The sequence below is a fragment of the Vanacampus margaritifer genome, chromosome 19 (genome assembly GCF_051991255.1).
Source record: "Vanacampus margaritifer isolate UIUO_Vmar chromosome 19, RoL_Vmar_1.0, whole genome shotgun sequence".
In the NCBI taxonomy this organism is placed as follows: domain Eukaryota; kingdom Metazoa; phylum Chordata; class Actinopteri; order Syngnathiformes; family Syngnathidae; genus Vanacampus; species Vanacampus margaritifer.
In genome coordinates this window covers 8,357,115-8,372,164 of record NC_135450.1, presented here as the reverse complement: position 1 = coordinate 8,372,164, position 15,050 = coordinate 8,357,115, and the positions used below count along the sequence as shown (strand labels likewise).

Here is a 15,050-nt window from a genome sequence, read left to right as displayed (position 1 = left end):
AAATTAATCCGTTCATAAATGTGTTTGACGGAGGCCCAAGTATAGTGCAGGCGATCCGGACCTGGCCCACACTGCACTGCTTCTCCATGCCCGTGCTCTGTTGTTTTGCATTTCGTATTCAATCGTGAATATTGCAACATTAAATGTTCTTATGTGGTCGGTAGTATCATATGCACCTTTAAGATTTGCATTATTGCACTTGTTGACCTTTTGTTTCTCAAGTCAAAACAGCTGAGTGTGACATTCAAGTCTATGGTTTAATTTTGGAAAAATATTTCTGTCATGCTTCAACATTTAAAAATGAAACTATTCTATGTGTGAGGTAGTGTTGATTGCAGAGAGGAAGAAGAAAACACAAACTCCATGTGCTGAGTCAATATCACCACAAGGCGCTTCTGAAATTTACCATTGGGCTTCATATTCATTGTATTAAGTCCATGTCATGCTGTTAAAAGTGCATATTTATCATGTGCCGCGCTGACTGCAAACAGAAAATGTGCGCACAAACAACAAAATATGTGATCTTTATGATAGTGGACAATGACAGGGTGGACATTTTTTGGCTAAGCTTACATTTAATGAGCACATGATGGACCTTCATTTAGCAACATGATTCAGTTAGCAAACTGATGTACTGTTCAATGAATATATTTCTAATTTCAAATGACAGGTTGGACATTTTTGACTAAGCTTAGCATTTAATGAACATGTGGTGGACCTTTATTTAGCAACATGATTCAGTTAGCACACTTATGTACTGTTCAACAAATACATTTTTAATTTCGGATGACAGGGTGGACATTTTGGACTAAGCTTAGCATTTAATGATCACGTGGTGGACCTTTATTTAGAAACATGATTCAGTTAGCAAACTGATGTACTGTTCAATTAATATATTTCTAATTTCAAATGACAGGGTGGACATTTTTGACTAAGCTTAGCATTTAATGAACATGAGTCATTTAGCAAATTGACGTACTGTTTGAAGAATATATTTCTAATTCCTGATTACAGGGTGGACATTTTTGACTAAACTTAGCATTTAATGAACATGTGGTGGACCATTATTTAGCAACATGATTCAGTTAGCACACTTATGTACTGTTCAACAAATATATTTTTAATTTCGGATGACAGGGTGGACATTTTGGACTAAGCTTAGCATTTAATGAACGTGTGGTGGACCTTTATTTAGCAACATGATTCAGTTAGCAAACTGATGTACTGTTCAACTAATATATTTCTAATTTCAAATGACAGGGTGGACATTTTTGACTAAGCTTAGCATTTAATGAACATGAGTCATTTAGCAAATTGACGTACTGTTTGAAGAATATATTTCTAATTCCCGATTACAGGGTGGACATTTTTGACTAAGCTTAGCATTTAATGAGCATATGGTGGACCTTCATTTACCAACATGATTCAGTTAGCACACTTATGTACTGTTCAACAAATATATTTTTAATTTCGGATGACAGGGTGGACTTTTTGGACTAAGCTTAGCATTTAATGAACACGTGGTGGACCATTATTTAGCGACATGATTCAGTTAGCACACTTATGTACTGTTCAACAAATATATTTTTAATTTCGGATGACAGGGTGGACATTTTGGACTAAGCTTAGCATTTAATGAACATGTGGTGGACCTTTATTTAGCAACACAATTCAGTTAGCAAACTGATGTACTGTTCAATGAATATATTTCTAATTTCAAATGACAGGGTGGACATTTTTGACTAAGCTTAGCATTTAATGAACATGAGTCATTTAGCAAATTGACGTACTGTTTGAAGAGTATATTTCTAATTCCCGATCACAGGATGGACATTTTTGACTAAGCTTAGCATTTAATGAGCATATGGTGGACCTTCATTTAGCAACATGATTCAGTTAGCAACCATACATGCTGGTTAATAAATAAATTTCTAATTTCCTATGACATGGTGGACATTTTTTGCGAAGCTTGGCATTTAATGAGCACATGGTGTACATTCACTAAGCAAACGTAATGTTTAACAAATATATTTCTAATTTCCAAGAAGTTTCCTGCTAGAGGTGTCTTGATCCGATTACTTGATCGGAAATCAGGGCAGAACCGGTATTGAGTAAAACATACTTTTTTTTTTCTATATGTGATACCAAATGTGTCCATCTTTTTGCAGGCATGCTCATCAAGAGGCAGAATATATAAAGACGCTGCGTAATGACGTCACTTTTAAGAGACCTCACTGCTCACTCATAACATGTTGGACAATTTAACTAAATGTTTACGATTTGCTTTTGTCTCTGTCAGCTTTCCTTTACAACAACGAATGAAGAATTTTATGGAAATTTGTGTTGAAAAGTCAAAACAACTCAGCAAATTGATTTGGAACAAACAACTTGCTTCCATTAAAAAATACATTTTTCCAATTTAAATGACTGTCTTAGGATAAGAAAAAAAATCTATTTTTTTCTTTACGGTTTACATCATCCATTGTGCAATGTTTATTGCTTAAAATACATTGAAGCAGTCTAGTTTTAGTTCTACAATGTTGCACTGATGAAATTTAACTTAACTTAATTTAACTGGAACTTGTGAAATTCCATTTTTTTTAGATTTGACTTTGTTTATCTAAGACAGTGTGTTTAAATGTAATTTGCTTGTATCTTTTCTTCTTTTTTTGTCGCACCACAGATAGGCTTTGAAATATTGTATGTGCTTATTTCCTTTGGATCACGACTGCACTAGACTGAGAGCCATATAAAATATGTCATGTTGGGATACCTTAATTTGGAATAAAATTTGGATGCAATCTTGTTTTCCTCCTTAATGCTTCGCCAAGGTATCGGATCGGATCTGACTTGGTATCGGCAGATACACACAGAGATCAAGTACAAAAAAAAACGTGGACATATTAACTATACAAGATCCAATTACACACATAAGATAAAATGACAAAACAAAAGCATAAATACTTATTCTGAAACTATCCACTTTCACTCCATTTAAACGCTGGTCATGATGTCACTAAAAAAAGGTTTGTTTGTTTGTTTTGCTTTTGTTTTAAGTTTTACCTCGTGATGACAGGGTGGACAGCAATTTCAGTGCCACATGCAAAATGTTCACTGTGATTTGATAATGAAAAAAGAATATAGGCCTACATGATCAAAATAACTTATTAATATTTTTTTGTGGACAATAAAATCACATATTTAATTGGTTATTATATTAACCACTTATTACACACATTATATAAATAAATAAATAAATAAATAAATAACATGAAGGAAACCTTATAATAAATGTTTCCCCACTTACAATAAGGCCACATGGTTTCATTATTATTATTATTATGACTGCATTGTTATTTTATTTTCCTATTGTTGCCTTCATGTAATTATTCCCCATTTTTAAGAGCTTCACTATGTAACTAAAACACTAGGCTGGCAAAATGCTGGATTTATTTGTTATTGCACCAAGACTAATTCGCATTCTTATGAATACTAATAACCTCATTAAATTGGGCAAGAAATCGCACTAGATGGATCTTATTTATGTTTCATTTAATAATTAAATAATCATTTGTTTAATAATCCTCAAATTTATCCGCATTAGCCACTGCTGCGCTGTATGTATTTATTTATTTAATTCTTGATGCCAGCTAATGACAAAAACACAACCAAATCGTCAGCTAAGGTCACTTGTGCGCTGTGACACGGCCACAAGTGTCGCGCACGCGCACGGCAGCGTTAAAACGACGCCCGCGAGAGAACTAGCCAATCACACAAGAGGCTCGGGGGGCTCCCGGCCAATCGGAGAGCAGCGGGGGCGTGTCCCCAGCCAGCTCCTGAGAGGCACATTGAGGAAGTGCGGGCGAGGAGGCTTGTTGGGGCACGAATGCCACTCGTTGCGCGTCCCTGTAATTTGGGAAGGTGTATGCAGCGCACGGCCCAGTGTTCGCCTTTCCAGGTGGAACTCCGGGAGGAGCTGAGAAAGGGGAACCAAACTGGGACGACTCGGCCGAGCCGGTTCAGGACCAGGTGAAATTCCCAGCAGGCTGCGCGGTAAGATCGATTCGCAAAGTGTCCATGCAATCTGTCTCCGCCACCACGCCACATACAATTGTGTTATTTTTAATCACATTATTTATTAGAATTCTTATTATGGATGAGGAAGTGGCTTTTCAAAACGCCTGTGCGCACAATTCCGGAATGGCACGTGCATGGTTAATTAATTAATCATGTTTATTTAAGGTTACTTATATGAGTCGTAATTGTAGATCCAAATAATAAAATAAGTTAGGATGCCCATTTATAATTTAGGACCAAAACAATTCTGTTGGTAATTGCTCAAGAAAAATAGAAAAACATAAAAGTTTAAGTTTGTATGTTGCGATTTTTCTACCTTTTACGTTTCGTTTAATTAAGTGAATAACAGATCTTTTAGTGTGCGTTTCTATTCTATTGCATAGCATACAAACATTTAAAAATATGTCAATTAGTGACAAAAAAAACAATCATTTTAGATTTGGGCAACATTTTTCTTTACTGTTAAACAATATTTTCTATTAAATTAATTACAACAAATACGACAATTGGTGTAGATTCTCAACCAGGGATATCTTAATAATAATAATAAGAAGAAGAATTTTAGACAATGTATTTTATTCAAATGCTGGTTCACATCATTGCAGCTCATGAGATTTAAAATGACTTACTTACTCACTTTAAGAGCTTATACATGTTTGTTTATATGTTTGTTTGTTTTTATGATGATTGATTTAAAGTTTAAATGGATTTCGTTGTCCACCACTACAATACTAGTACAATATGCACATCTGTATAAACCACCAAATAAGGTTTTTGTTTCTGTTGTGCAGGTAAAAAAAAAATTAAAAAAATGCAAGAAGCCACCAACCACATCGGATGTATGACAACAGTCGATCTAAGGAATATCGAGGATATCTAAATGCACGCACGCTGGATATCCACTATTTAAAACGCTTTCCTTCTGATTAAGCACAACCAAATTAAAAAACAATTTAAAAAAAAAAACGAAGACTATGAGGAGGAATCAAAGCGCGCTATTGCTGTGAAAGGAGCACATGCAGGCAGGGCCGCATATGCACGCGAGGACCAGCATCATTATCATTATCATTATCACCACCATCAGCAGCAGCAGCAGCAAAAAGCAACCGGCCAAGACATGAAGGAGAAGTCGAAAACGGCGGCAAGGACTAGACGCGAAAAGGAGAACAGTGAATTTTACGAACTGGCCAAAATGTTGCCTTTGCCGTCGGCCATCACGTCGCAGCTGGATAAAGCGTCCATCATCAGGCTGACCACCAGCTACCTGAAGATGAGGATTGTTTTCCCGCAGGGTGAGTCTTGGTATATATATATATTTAGTAATTAGGCTAGCTATTTTTTTTTCTTAAATTAGTTAAACACCTGGAAAGTGCAACCAAAAACATTATTTTGCCTACAAAAATTCATAAACTCGATTTCATATCATCAACTCAAGTCTAGTCAATACATTAGGAACACCCACTATTAAAAAAATAACATTTCAACTTGTAGGCTATCCAATATGAGCACACAAAAAAAAAAGAATCATTGCTGTTGCACAATAATTATCGTAATATCGGAATGCACTGCGATATACTAGCAGATTTGGGAAATGAATTCAATCACTGCAGTTGAGGACTGTTCGAAAGTGTATGCGACATTGAACGAGCTTGCAAATGAAGCAAAGAAAAGACCTCCATCCTCATCTTTTTTTTTTTTTTTCGTATGGTAGCCTATCGGCCTATAAGCAGCTCTCCGCGGGCATGCGTGACTGCGAGCAAGACGCAGCTATTATGGCGAGGGCCCTGCAGGGCTTGTAATCACCTTAAGCCATGTGAGCGCGAGGAAACACACCAGCCACGCGAGGAACATGCAAAATGCTCTCCCCTCTCTCTTTTTTAAAATCGCTTTCACGTGGAAACAGATGGGAGCATTTTTATATTTTAAAAAAAAAGGCATCGCATTTGTAATTATTGCCATGCATTTGTTAGCTCGCTGTATTTGTGTGATAAATAATAAATAGTAAATATTATTATATGTGTCATGGAAAATGGTAACGAATAAATAACGATTACCCGCATACTTAATTGCACTGTATTTAGATTACATTATTTGACATATTTTAAGCACATTAATGTAAAACATTGTGACATTGACTTGAGTGTCTTGTGCGCATGTCATGTTTTTTTCTCTTTTAAAATATTCTAAGTGTGCTTTACATTTGTTTTGATTATTATTATTATTATTATTATTATTATTATTATTATTGCAGGTTTGGGGGAAGCCTGGGGTCATACAAATCGAACGAGACCGTTGGACAATCTCGGACGTGAGCTGGGCTCTCATTTACTGCAGGTCTATTATTATTATAACTACCATCAATAATATTACCATTATGTGCAGTTGTTTCAAATTTTCTTTATTTTTTTTTATTTTAACATTTTGCCTATATGAAGACATTGGATGGCTTCATATTCGTCGTCGCTCCGGATGGGAAAATAATGTACATTTCAGAGACAGCCTCCGTGCATTTAGGACTATCCCAGGTCTGTTTTTCTTTATTCTTTTTTTTTTTTCTTTTACATATTCGAAATGAATAATTAAGTACATGTTCATGACCGGAGTTGTTCTCCACAGGTAGAGTTGACCGGAAACAGTATTTATGAATATGTGCACCCGGCAGACCACGACGAGATGACAGCTGTGCTGACGCCACATCAGCCCTACCACTCACATTTTGTACAAGGTGAAAAAAAAAAACACTAATCATTGTATCCTATTTATATTCGGTCTGGGTTTGCAAGTCATTATTCTTGTCTATTTGCTATGTCATGAGCGTGTCGAGCGACGCAATCATTGGAACAGACGCGTCAGTGTTAAAGTGACGCATGATTGACGCGTGGTGTGCATAAATGACGCCAAAGTATACACCTGGAAGTATTTAGTTGATTAGTAATTTAGTAATTTGTGTTATATTCAATATAGACCGGAATGAATAGTGTTTCATAAGCAATTTTTTAAGCCATTCTTTTTCGTTCCGTTTTATATGTGCGGACAATCGTGTGCTACATATGGATTCTAATTTCTTTTATATGTTGTGAAAGAAATATATATATATATAAAAACAGCAACAACAACAACAACAAAACATTTTTTTTTCTTTCAGAGTATGAAATGGAGCGCTCTTTCTTTCTGAGAATGAAATGTGTGTTGGCCAAAAGAAACGCAGGCCTCACCAGTGGTGGATACAAGGTATGTAAAATGTCATTAAATGTACTGTATGAAATTGTTCCATTAATAATAGTCAACAAATAAACCAATAATTTATATTTTGTGCATGAGGGCTGCTTATTTGTTAAGCCTTCAATACATTTCTCAGTTATCGCCCATAATGGTATTTTGATGAATATCGGCATATCGGTCTTTTCTTTTCTTTTTTATCAGACGGTTAATAATAGATTAATTTAAAACCTCAGGGATCTTTTTTTTCCAGTTAATTTTATAAAAGATGCTGCTGAGCCTGGAAACTCTCTGCACCTTCTGCTTTTATTTTAAAGTAAAATGAAGATAACATGAAAGTTTAATATTTGAATTATTTAGAAATTTTGGGGAAAATGCATTTACTGTAGAAAACTATATATCGGGGGATATGATACGTGTTCAAGTTTTCATTTACATTTTTGACTACATACTAATGACATTGAGAGCTCCTTCAACTTTTTGTTAGAATTTATGGGCTATCAGATATCGGTAAACCAGGCTTTATTTTAAGGTATCGGTACTTTGCGACAGTGGCTATTTTATTATCGGGAAATACAAATTGGAAATCAGAATAGTAGAAAATTGCCATTAATTCCATGTATTTTTTTAAGAAAATTGCTATAATAGGATATATAAGTCTTTTGTTAAAATTAACTGTCATTATTTTTTGGGGGCGATTTTATTTATAAGAAGTACTGGTATTATCGGTACCTAGTATCATAATATTGACTACTCAAGTTGTTGAGTGAGTTGAGTCTCAAACTGGTATTGGTCTGAAAAAAAGGTGGCATCGAAGATTTCAAATTTTAAAACAAACATGCTTATTGTGCAAGATTATTATTTTTTATCAGCATTTAACAAATCTGAAAAGTACTTCAATAAACATGCTATATGAGATTTCTACTAAATTAAAAAACTGGATTTTTTAAAAAACAATTTTAATTTTTTTCCCCTTTTTGCTGAAAATGAATATTGGCTCAAAAATATCAGTTATCGGCTTCCTTGATTACAATAATCGTATATCAGCCCTTAAAAAAAAAACACATCGGTCTATCTCTACCATATCCACTCTTCAAGCAGCATTGATTCCAAATGGTAACATGTCCGACTCCAGGTGATCCACTGCAGCGGCTACCTGAAGATCCGCCAGTACAGCTTGGACATGGCCCCCTTCGAGGGCTGCTACCAGAACGTGGGCCTGGTGGCGGTGGGGCACTCTCTGCCCCCCAGCGCCGTGACCGAGATCAAACTGCACAGCAACATGTTTATGTTCAGGGCCAGTTTAGACATGAAGCTCATCTTCCTGGACTCCAGGTGAGTGCACGTTTCCAATTGACCGCCATTAGGTGAGTTTACAAGTGCCACCTGATAATTACAACCAGATTCGCCATACTCTGAGCAGAGATCTTTTTAACCCGTGGGTAGTATTTTATTTTGAAATGGCTTGGTCAGAACCAACAAAAAGCCCAAAATTGGTCACAATACCGCCTAGGGGTTAAAACGTAAAGATGGCGATTTTTTATTTATTTTTAATTTTTTAACAGAATCCAATCATTTCTCTGCAGGGTCGCTGAGCTGACAGGTTACGAGCCGCAGGACCTGATTGAGAAAACGCTGTACCATCACGTGCACAGCTGTGACATCTTCCACCTCCGCTGCGCGCACCACCTCCGTGAGTGTGCCGACACATGCGGACCATTACCGCCCGCACAAACACGCTAATCTCTGTCATCTGTGTGATTCTTTTATCTCCGCCAGTGCTGGTAAAGGGCCAAGTCACTACTAAGTATTACCGTTTCCTGGCCAAGCACGGCGGATGGGTGTGGGTGCAGAGTTACGCCACCATCGTCCACAACAGCAGGTCATCAAGACCTCATTGCATCGTCAGTGTCAACTATGTCCTAACGTGAGTACGTCCAGGGTGTAGGTTCATAGGCTCCACCCCCTTCTGTGACCCTGAAAGGGATCATCGTTATCAAAAATGCATCAATGGGAAGAATAATGTTTATGGTGCTATATAAATCGCAGGGACATGATGGAGTGAAATTGAATTTTCCACTTGCAGAATACATGGATGTAGCGTCCTCCCATGGGACCAGTTGCGATTAAAACAAACAAACAAACAAAAACATCTAATCAGAAACAAATGTGTAAGAGGACGAATTGGATACAATCCAGGATGTAAGAAAGCGATCTGTGTTGTTGTCACTTTCATATCGAAATTTATCGCATGTTGTTTCTGATGGACCCTATTCAGTTTTTGTCTCCCATATGGTCCAGTTTTCAAATCATACAAAATGCATGGAATATGTTATCCACAGATCTGGATCATATGTGGACAACGTACATCAAAACTATAGCAAAAAATCTGGAGGAGCACAGACCATTAGATTCGGAAAACGATGGACGGCGTCCATTTTTAATCGCCTACCAGTCACGGTACCAGTTGAAAAGTTCTGGGAAATCACCAAGATTCTACCAATAATAACGACCAAAAGACAGCATATTTACTGGATGCCATAAAGATCGAGTACACAGCTGTGAAGCCTTTTTCTACAATATGGAAGAAGGTCTAATCCATCCAAAATGGGTTCAAAAATGATAATGTCTTGGCCACCCACCCACATGGGGGACGGCTCTGCTGCTCTGCTCTCTCTACAGAGAACAATTTACTGCAGAAATGGCAACTAGTTATTGGAAAGGTGTTACTGTCCAGGTGCTCTTGAGCAAGGCACCGTCCTCTCCCGGAGTGTAAGTGGATTTTTTTTCCCCCTGTTTGATATGATATAATACAGATGATAGAATTCTGATATAGGCGCAAGATTGGAATTGTTAAATATAGCCTGAAAAAGAGATACATCACGATATAGCCTCTCTTGACAAAATCCAGCAAACACCGCCGCAGCAGGGCTCCTGGAAGTTGTTGTTATGAGAGCACAAATCACACTCAGACCCTTCGAGACGGCAAGACAAACATCAGGGTTGAACCCCATCAAAAAACCTCTACTGGCGCCATCGATTGGCAGCGTAAGGAAAGCAAAGTCAATCGAACGGAGAACTCGGAATCAATAGAGATCTCCCAGCTAGTACGCGTTGGATTGGTCTTGTTAGGTTTGGCTCATCCACGTGTTACATCTAAAAGCGTGTCATATTAGTTCAATGCGTTATGAGGAAAACAACGTGCATTGTTTTAACTTCTGAGAGAAAAAAACAATTACTAACAAGCACCTAACATGAAGCCATTAATAAAACATGTCAGGAGCCGCACTGGTGGTGCGTTTCAGGCGCGAGGTGGTCTGACATTGACCCCGAGGTGGAATTCGGCTAACACAGCTGAGTTTGCACAATGGCCCGACATTATTGGCTCAGCCACGAGTCAGCAGGGTTGCAGATAGGATGCAACCCCCCCACCCCGAAAGCGGCGCAACTTTACCTCACAAGAGCAAATAACACTCACTCGCTGGTGGCTATCCAAACACAGCCTTTCTCCTGAGGTGTTGTACATAAAGAATGGGTCATATTTAGAGTCCTATTAAAGAGGCGGGCTACGCGGGGTCAGTGATGGGCCACCGGGGTTTAAAATGCCAGGCAGCTGCTATTACATACTGTTGATGTGATAAGTTATAATAGGTTCGTGTTTGCTGAGCACTTGACACGGGAGCCTTGTCGCTCCCTCTGCACTGACACTGGCTTGAGTTCAGTACCGGGACGCTGGCTTAAAGCGTCACTTGATCAATTTGGATTATTTTTTATTTTTTTTTAAAGAAGCCTAAAATGTCAGGAGGATGTTTACTTTGATAAATTAAATGTGGCTTGGAGACACATTTGCACTGACCCGTTGTTTTGGACAACCTACAATATCAACAGTTTTTACTCTGACGTACGGAATGCAGTGACCCAAGTGTACAGATTGGTTGAAAATTGATGCTGCAAAATCTTGACTTGCAAAATGACTGATGAGACAAACAATTTCAGAGAATATTTTAAAAAATGAGGGATTCTTGTTTTAACCCTGGAGAACCCACGGGGTCAAATTTGACCCCTATAAATTCTGCTACTCAAATAACAAAGACCTTTTTTTTTTCCAGCAGTGATTTTGTCCCTGTATTCTTGTTTCCATTGGCCAAAGTGTATTTGTTTGTACATTCAAAATCCAGTTCTAAAATGCAACAAATAAAACCAAAAAATTATATTCTTCAATGTAGCTGTGTATTTGATTGATTATTTTTCTTAAATTCTAAATAGTTTACTGACAGTTTTTGTTATTTAGATTTTTCGAAATGATACCCCTAAATCCCAAAAGGGTCAAATTTCGCCCTAATGCTAAATTAGGGAATAAAGGGTTAAAATATATTTTGGTGTTCAGTGAATTTATAGCAGTCATTTAATGTATAATTCATAATTTTCCAAAGAAGAAAAGGGTTCTTGGGTTCTCCAGGGTTAATCCCAATTTCAGTAACTTGTTAAAATCTTGAATGAGACTGGTTGGTAATGAAAATACCCTTTTGTGCCATATATCCTTCAAAATCAACAAAGCTGGAAGAAGAGCAATTGAAAAAAAATGATGTCCGATGCATTCCTAAGAAAAAACGATCATAATAGACGACAGCAAACCAAGGGCTAATCCTGTTATCCCATCACTTCGCAGGGTCAATCCATGGCAGGATATTAGGATAAATATTATCTTAAGCTTTTCTTCTTAGCACCTCACAGTATTTTCGTGTTTATGTGTAAAAGGGAAACAGAATACAAGGGAATGCAGCTGTCCCTGGACCAAATGAGCCCCACCAAGCCGGCTTTCCCTTACGCCGACAGTCTCAACGAGGACAGGAAGAGCACAAAGTCACGTCTGACCCAGTCCAAAGCTAAAGCCAGAGTGTCGCCCTACCCACAGGTAAGAAAATTCTCTTTTCTATAACTGAACATCGCAAAGAGAGCATCCAATCACGTCTTGTCTTTTTGTGTCTCTGCAGCAGTTTTCAGCATTCAATCCAGAGCGCTCGGAGTCGGACCAAGACAGCCAGTGGGGAGGGAGCCCGCTGACGGAGGCCGCCTCGCCTCAGTTGTTGGATCCGAGTGAGGCCGCGGAGGCATCGTGCGCCTACCGACTGTATCCGGACTCTGGCTCCCTGTGCTATGGCTTGGGTCTACTGGAAGAGGACCTCGCTCACGCCCAGACCCGCCCTCACGCGGCCGCCTGCGATCGGGTTCGATGTCAAAGTGGACGATACTTCCTCGGTGCCCCCCAGTCAGGAAGAGAAGTGTGGTGGGACGCCACCCGTTCCGTGCTGGCCCTTCCGAAACCATCTGCGGAAAACAGCGAGGGCTACGAAATCACGTCCTACCACGCCGCCTTCCACGGTGAGGTGTTAGGGTTGCGGCCGCAACCATCTGGTTCTGGAAATAGCTGCAGCCTTGCTGCCCCTCGTAGCTGTTTTCCAAATGTTATTATGGGACATGCTAAGTTGTTTATGCCGTCTCTTGCCAGTGTGTCGATTGCTACCATCTGTTCAAAAATTGCCTCAAATTGAAAGCCAAGTAATTTCACAATGCAGAGCCCCAAAACCGCTGTTGTCTGCCAAGACGTTGTATGATTCCATACGCACATTCAGACCAGAGAGCGTTCTTTTTCCTGTGAAATATATGAGAGGTAAATGCACGCAGGAAGCGTAACATGTTTTCATGATACCATGTTCTTGTCTGATGTAAACAGGACGAGGCCACTGGGATGAAGACAGCATCATGAGTTCGCCAGATGGCGGGGGGTCCACCAGTGATTCCGGCGAGCGGTACCACGGGGACCAATTCCAGGCCAGTCCTCGAGAACCCAGTAAGATGGAGACCCTCATTCGCGCCACGCAACAGATGATCAAAGAGGAAGAGAGCCGTCTTCAGCAGCACAAACCGCCCTTGGACGTCTCTAAAACTCACAGTCCATGTTTTAACTCGTCCCTACCGCACCACTCGCAGCTCAACATGCCCAGCGTGGTGTGCCGAGGCCCGGGTGCCCCGAGCATTGACCTTCCTTCTGAGCGCCTCCATCACCGGGTAAAAGTGCTCGGTCCTCTGGACAACGACGAAAACACAACCAGTCCTGGTTCCCTCTCTCGCCTTAGCAGCCCCAGCTCTGACGTCATCCCCAGATCTGGTCTTCCCCTCACCAAAGACTACATGCAGACGGATCTGTCCCCTCATCAGTCACAACCTCAAGGGAGCCCTTTGGTTTATCCGTCCCAGGAAAGGCAGCCTCTGGACAGGCAAGCAGCCTATGCATTGACTGGGTACTCCTTGGAGCACCTGTACGACCCGGAGAGCCTCAGGAGTTACTCCGGACTGGCCTGCGGAGGAGTCCAGTATGACGTGGCGTCGCATATGAGGATGCAGGCTGAACAGATGCAGGGACACAAGGCCACGTCTGTGATTATAACCAACGGAAGCTGACAATATCTGACACTGATGGGTCTTGTTCTCGAAAGGACGGCGCTCCAACCTTGACACTAAAGCACAGAAAGCCGGTCTGCGGCTGTTCTTGATACTGGACCATGTTCTTTTCCAAGAATTTTCACGAACCAATGTCCACAAAGCCAAGAGGCAAAGGCCGTGTTATTTGAATGGGGGTGAACTGAATTCCCTTCTTCCTGCAAGGCGACAAAGGTTCCGTATCTAGTTAAACATCAAGCCGATGTTTGCGGCCCAAATGTCTCACGCGCAATTGGCTTTGTTGGTTAATCTGTCTTGGATTTCCATTGGCCGTATAAGAATGTGTTGCTCCATTGCCCCTTTGCCTCCAGTGCACAGAGACATCGGAATAATGGTTGACTCAACGTGGGAATGGAGAACATTTCCATGGTGTAAAATATCAATGGCTCTTTGTATTTATTTGTCAGTGGGCTGTTTCGTTAGGTGCCATCTATTTCATGTCCAAAAAGTAGATTTGGTGTTTTTGAATGACAGTGGAAACAGCAAGCTGAATGCTTCTGTTTGTAAAACTGTTAACAACCATGCAGTCCAAATATTCGTCATGTAAATATCAGTTGGAAAAACACATTGTTTACATATCAGGATATAAATGTCCCCCATGTTTTTACCTCATGTAGCATAAGTACAATATGCTTTAAATCCTGCTTCACATGCAATTTGTTTGTCATATCTAAAAAATATGCTGAATGTTTTCTTCTTATTTAATTTATAATGTAAATATCTCACAATGAATCTTTGGACAAGAAGTGATGAGATTATTTATTGGTTTAAAAAAGGTGAATCTGAATACAGTTTCGAAACAAACAACCTTTCTGTGTCAACTTTTTTTGAACTATTTTCTGGGAATACACTTACTGATAAAAAAATAATAATGCTCTCTATATATATATATAGTGGTTGACAACATAACTAATCGAATTAGTTGGTGGCTCGTTAATTTCTCATATAATCTCATATTTATGAGATACTGCATATTGTCAAGTTTTCTTTGAAAACGGAGAGTACGATTTATTACTGTCAAACATGAAAGAAAGATCATTAATAATATATATAATAAATACTTATTAAAGGTATGTCACTATTGTAAGTTATAATATTTGTTACTCAAGTTCATAAATCAGAATGCAATTTGAGTTTAAATAGCAGTATCAGCCACCCTCTTGTGGCTGTTTTACAAACAGAAACTAGAAATTAGAAGAATAGAAATTGCGAGGGAAAAGCTATATTGGTCTTTCTTTAAAATTATCTGGCAT

General features: G+C 39.1%; 1 protein-coding gene across 1 annotated transcript; it reads left to right on the top strand.

Moving 5' to 3' along the window:
* The first annotated feature begins 5,138 nt into the window (after window positions 1-5,138).
* On the top strand, window positions 5,139-14,436 carry LOC144039460 (single-minded homolog 1-like). Its single transcript, XM_077552817.1, has 11 exons — window positions 5,139-5,369; window positions 6,329-6,411; window positions 6,513-6,602; window positions 6,694-6,802; window positions 7,223-7,308; window positions 8,432-8,631; window positions 8,883-8,989; window positions 9,076-9,223; window positions 12,055-12,211; window positions 12,291-12,678; window positions 13,031-14,436. Exons 1-11 carry the CDS (start codon window positions 5,195-5,197, stop codon window positions 13,756-13,758), a joined length of 2,271 nt encoding a protein of 756 aa, XP_077408943.1. The 5' UTR covers window positions 5,139-5,194; the 3' UTR covers window positions 13,759-14,436.
* Window positions 14,437-15,050: the final 614 nt, after the last annotated feature.